This window comes from Chinchilla lanigera, unplaced genomic scaffold (assembly GCF_000276665.1).
Source record: "Chinchilla lanigera isolate Chin_1 unplaced genomic scaffold, ChiLan1.0 scaffold00023, whole genome shotgun sequence".
NCBI lineage: Eukaryota > Metazoa > Chordata > Mammalia > Rodentia > Chinchillidae > Chinchilla > Chinchilla lanigera.
Genome location: NW_004955424.1, coordinates 12097351 through 12103256, shown reverse-complemented (window position 1 = coordinate 12103256; position 5906 = coordinate 12097351). Strand labels below are relative to the sequence as shown.

General features: G+C 44.7%; 1 protein-coding gene across 1 annotated transcript; it reads right to left on the bottom strand.

Annotated features, from left to right (window-relative positions):
* Positions 1-1060: 1060 nt before the first annotated feature.
* LOC102015122 (probable N-acetyltransferase CML3) lies at positions 1061-3066 on the bottom strand. The gene is made up of 2 exons (XM_005385559.1): positions 2958-3066; positions 1061-2068 (listed from the first exon to the last, which is right to left on the bottom strand). The coding sequence occupies exon 2, from the start codon at positions 1991-1993 to the stop codon at positions 1310-1312; it is 684 nt and encodes a 227-aa protein (XP_005385616.1). The 5' UTR covers positions 1994-2068; positions 2958-3066; the 3' UTR covers positions 1061-1309.
* Between the last annotated feature and the right edge of the window lie 2840 nt (positions 3067-5906).

Below are 5906 nucleotides of genomic sequence, written 5' to 3'. Positions count from 1 at the left end.
AAACACAGGGCTAATATCTAGAATATATAAAGACCTCAGAAAAACCAAACTGCCCCCCAAAAAAGACCCAATCAAAAATGAGCAACTGAAATGAAAAGACACTTTTCAGAAGAAATAGCACAAATGGCTAATAAATACATACAAAAGTTCAACATCAGCCATTAAATGCAAATTAAAGCAACACTGAGATTTCATTCACTCTAGAAAAAATGGCTGTCATCAAGAAATCAAACAATAAAAGCTGGAGAGGTTGCAGGGGAAAAGGAACCCCTCTACACTGTCGGTAAGAATGAAAATTAGTACAATTACTGTGGAAATCAGTATGGAAATTCTTCAAAAAACTAAAAATAGAAAATCTATTTGACCCATTTATTCTTTCTGAAAGAGTTAAAGACACCATATTACAGTGGTACACGCATAATCCATGTTTATAGTAGCACAATTCATAATAGGTAAATCTTGGAAGTGACCTATATGTCTATCAACAGATGAATGGATAAAGAAAATGTGGTATGTATGATGTATGTATGTATTTTGAGACAGGGTCTCACCATGCAATACACTCTTGAACTCACTATGTAGCTCAGGCGGGCCTCAAACTCGCAGGAATCCTCCTGCCTCAGCCTCCCAAGTGCTAGGATCACAGGTCTGGGCCACTATGTCTGGTGAAAATGTGGTAAATGTACATGATGGAGTACTACTCTGTCATAAAGAAGGATACATCTGAGTCATTTGTAGGACAGTGGATATACCTTGAGACTATAATGTTAAGTGAAAAAAACCCAGACACTCAAGCATAATATTGCATGGTTATTCTCATATGAGAAACCCAAAATATAAGTAAAGAACAAAGTAAAATTAGATAATAGGAGAAAAAGAGAAAGTTTCCAAGAGGAGTTCTTGGTTTGTTAATTAAACATTGGAATTTTGTTTTTGTATTTTGTGGTGTTTGTAGTATTGGACAGCTTTTTAAAAGTGTATAAGCTTTAGATTTCACTAGCCATGGTTTTCTCTGTTCATGGTAATATTAAATAAAAAAAAGAAATTGCTGGTACAGTCATAAGTTAAATAAAAGTTTATTATTGTTTGTGTACTTTTTATACAATAGCACCATGGTGTTAGATACATGAAATCACCCCAGAAAGATAGAACTGAGCAGAGCTTCCAGCACTCCCATCATACTATCAAAAAAGCAGACTCAGGTGTGCACAAGCAATGTACTTTTACTGCTTATGTCACTGAGATGTCAGGGTTTGCTTGTTACTGAGGCAGCATTGATCAGATCTTGACTGATACACGAGGCAAGAGGTCACAGACCTCCTTCCTGAGCAGAAGGGAACCGGTATGTGAGATGCAATAAAGGGGTACCCCTCAGCCTTGAGAACTTGCTATAGAAGGAATGGCCTGTTTTCTGGAAGCCCATGCTCTGGTAGAGGCCCAGGGCAGCGTACTGCAGCACACTGGTGCGAAGGATGACTTCATGGCAGCCTTGTTCCCGGGCAAACTGGAGGACAGTCCTGACCAGGGCTTTCGCTAGTCCCTCTCCTCGGCGCTCCAAGGCTACAGAGAGATGGTACAGTCGCAACTGCTTCTTCCCTGGTGGGGGATTCTTCTCCAGCAGAGCACACACAGTGCCCACCACCTGCCCCCCGGACTCAGCCACCCAGAAACAGGAACCAGATGCACTCAGGTAGGATTTGGGGATGTCAGCCAGGTCTGTGGACAAACCTGCTTTCACACGCTTCTTCCAGGTATAACCGGCAAGAAACCACAGGAAAACGAGCAGAATGAAGCTAGACACAGTGACCAGGAGCCAGGAACCAGAGACCAGGAATACGGAGAGGAGCACCCCAAGCATGAACAGAAGGGTTTGGGGCAGAATCAGCATGTAGCGGAAGGTGGCAGGGATGTGCTCCAACAAGCCACTGGAAAACAAGTCCAGGACGGTTTTTCGGTCACTCTCCTGATATTTGCGAATCTGATAAGAAGCCATGTTGAGATTTCTGTGTCTAAAATCTCAACAACCAGGAGAAACAGCTAGATCTGTCTGCGTAACTTCCATGTAACCCTGGAAAAGAAAGAGGAAAACATGTTAGTGTCCACATGCTCCAAGCTCCCTAAGAGGCATGGAGACTGCTGAGGGATATGCCTTTCAGCTATCATCCAGGGCAAAGCAGGGAAGTACCACTGAGAGAATGTTTAGGGTCAGAAAGCTAATTGAAACCCTTACCTGGGTGATTTGGTCATGTCACTTAACCCCTCTGAGCCTATGTCTTCATCTCTAGAGCAAGGTAAAATAAAAGAACCTGTCTTCTAGGGTTCTTTTGAAGATTTAATATAATTTATAGCTGGGTGTGGTGGCGCACACCTGTAATCCCAGCACTCGGGAGGCTGAGGCAGGATCACCATGAGTTCGAGGCCAGCCTGAGCTACATAGTGAGTTCAAAGCCAGCCTGAACTATATAGTGAGACCTTGTCTCAAACAGAAAATTCTATCTATCTATCTATCTATCTATCTATCTATCTATCTATCTATCTAATCTATCTAGCTATCTGACATCTATCTGTCATCTATCTATCTATCATCATCTATCTATGTATTTGTCTATGTATCTATCAATCTATGTATCATCTATCTATCATCTATCATTTATCTTGTACAAAATATTGGTAAATAAAATCCCTTTCTCCATTATTCTCTTACAGGCTCTCTGAGATTTTAGAACATTGGGATGACAGTGTGGCAGCCAGATCTCACATTCTCAGCCCTTTGGTCCCTCCCCAGAGTCCACCTATTGCAGAAATGCTGTGATCGCAAGCAGAAGTTTCAGCAAAGTCTCCTCCCTCTCAGCAAGTTTTGACTGCTGAGATGGCAAAAGGGCCAAGCAACAAAAAGGATCCAATCTTAAGAGTCTTGGGACCACAGTACCACACATACCTGACTTATGTTCACTCACCTGCTACCACAGAGCCGAGAATGTCCAGGGTGGCCTCAGCCCTCAGCCTCTGACTGGCTTTCAGTGGAGACTGTCAATGGCCTATCCTGCTTTTGGGGAGCAGATGTGGTGCCACCTCCTTGGCTCACTCCTAGATATTTGATAATCATCAACCCTGGTTTAAGGACCTGGTCTGTGACAGGTCCATTCATCTTTGAGATCCTTGGGGGACCTTTGTGACCTGTAAGGGGAAGTAGGCTCTGAGATGATATAAGGGTCTTCATCCTTGGAGGAGGCCTGCCCCTGTTCTTATTCCACCAGGCTGTAGCATTTCTCATCCTGCACACTTGGCCCTTTCTCAGGTCCATGCTGGCCCTAGGCACACACCAGGATGACAGCTCTGTGGCAGTCACCCTGTACTGTCTTAGGACGGACAAGCATTCACATTCCCTGGATCAGCAACAAGCTTGTTCACAGCTGCACTTTTCCCTGGCAAATCTTCACCTGGCCCATAAAAAAGAGATCCTAGGTAGTTCCTCTCTTTTGCTCTGCCCCTCCTCCTTTGTCCCTCTGGTCAGTCCCTCAGAAACTGCGTGGAGGTTGTGGGGTCCTAATGTGCTGGGAGGCTGGAGAGAAAAAGCTACAAAAAATGGCTTGTGCCCTAGATGGCTCACTTGAGATGTTAGTAAGAATTGTCTCCTCAGTATTCTACAGCTGTGACTAGGAGGAGGCCAAGGAGAGAAAACAAAGAGACCAAGAAAAAGCAGCTGCTTTTGCTGCAGCACCAAGAGAAACAGGCCCTAAGTCTGATTCTTGGGGCCCCAAGAAGAACTCAATGACTATATTCATCTGTTACCACTGTTAAAAGCCAGGCCACCTCAAGAGGAACTGCCCTAAGAAGCCCCCTGGGCTATGCCCTAACTGCAAAGGTGACCACTGGAGATCAGTCTGCCCTCTAAAGTGGAGGCCCCAGAGCTTATACCCATCCTACCAGTTAGTCCAACAGGAATGAGGGGGCCTGGGGCATACTCTGCCTGCTCCCTCTGGCCAGACTGTCCTCTCCATGGAGGAGCCCTGGGTAATCATGACTATAGAGAAAAAAGAAAACAGCCTGTTGCTAGACACAGGTGCAAGTCTCTCGGTCCTTCTTTTCAATCCTGGCCTTCCTTCCAGCTGTCACACCTCAGTGACAGGAGTCACTGGTGAAGAGGTAATACGCTATCTTCACAACCCTTAGGCTGTAACTACTTGTTACATCTTTCTTGTGTATCTCTGTGTTCCTGCGAAACCACTTTGAAGATACCACCACGTATTACAGCAGCCATTGATATTTTCCTACTAATCTGTCCATAACTCTGTAATGTTGTATTATCCCTATGCTATTTTGTAAATGGATGTATGTTTATTACTATGTGTTTCCCACAACAACCATTGAGAATAGTCAATGATTATTCAATTGGTCACTCATGTATAGCTCTATTTATTTTCTTTAGAAACCACTTTGAAGATACCAAAGTATAGTACAACAACCATTGATAATCTGCTACCACTTTTGTCTATAACTCACTATTATTTGTCTATTTGTTTTCCTGAGAAACTATCCTGTAGATAGAAATATGTAAAACAACAACCATTGATAATTTCCTACCACTTTGTCTGTAATTTGGTAAGGCCCCCCTATTACTTTGTTATCCTTCTTTTACTCTTTAAAAAAAAAAAAAAAAAATAGAAAGAAACTGTGTGGAGGGACCTACTGTGTTCCAGGTATTCTTTTCAGCCTCCAGCAGGGCTGGTGTCCAGCTAACAGGCACCAGACAGTGGGCAGCTACTGTGTGCTTCTCTGGTGGCTCAGAGCTGGCGCCATTGCACTCCTTACACATTTTACCTGAGCATGTGCCTCACTGAGATAGGCACAGCAAAACAGAAGGGCAAATCCCTCTCCATGGAAGTCTCCTTTATAAAAGGGACACTTCTCTTCCAAAAAGAAGCTCACCTGTGCCCACATGCCCTACTATCCTCACAGACCAGTGAAGTTATTGATCTTCTCCTCTCTGGTTTTCTGACACAGAAGGACAGCACAAGCTAGGCTTTGCATGTAGGATTTTGTTCATGCTTTTACTGTGGACCACAGGCTGAGTGGGCACTCAGGATAAGGCAGAGATGTGGCAACCAAAGTCTTCCATAGAAGGAGCCTCAGGAGCTTTGGGAGTACAAAGATAGGTGGGTCATTTCACTGCTGTGACAAGGGCCAGGGGAGGCAGGTTATTGGGTTGCAAGGAGAGAGGATGATGAGGCTTCCCAGGGAGGGTGACTGGGCCAAGAGCCAAGCAATGGTGGGCTCAGCAGGCAGTGAGGCAAATTCTTCAGGCTGAGAGGCCTGGTGACCTTGAGGCAGGAGGAAAGGCAGTCCACATGGCTGCTGATGGAAGGAACGGGAGAAGAAGTAGGTGAGGGCAGCGGGGCCATCACCCATGTTAGGTAATGCAGACTGTAATTCAGTTACAAGGGAGGGTATTGCTAACCTTTTAGCTGGCGATCAACATGGCCAGTGTTTGGGGTGCTTGTGTCCTTGTATGTGATTGCGTACATTTGTGACACTCTGATTGAACATGGAGAATGGAACTGAGGAGGCAGGAATGGTAGCAAAGCCCCTGCAAGTACAGCAGGAGGGTACAGGAGAAGCACCAGGTATAGGTGTACAAGGTGTTCACTGCAAGACCATTGGCCAAGAAGGGCTGTTGGGAACTAAATGAAGTGTACTCCTCCCAAGACAAGGGCCTGGCTTGAAACTGAGCCTGCCTAGTAAAAAGGTGCTTATTCTTGTTGATTCAAAAATATTGGATGCCAACTAATTGCACGCATGGTCTGAGTGTCCTGAAGAGAGGACCTTGGTCAGTGTTCAAAAAGGAGCCATCTGGACCAGCTGAGGCCCAAGAGACAGAGTAATAGTTTAGAGCAGATGAATGTGAT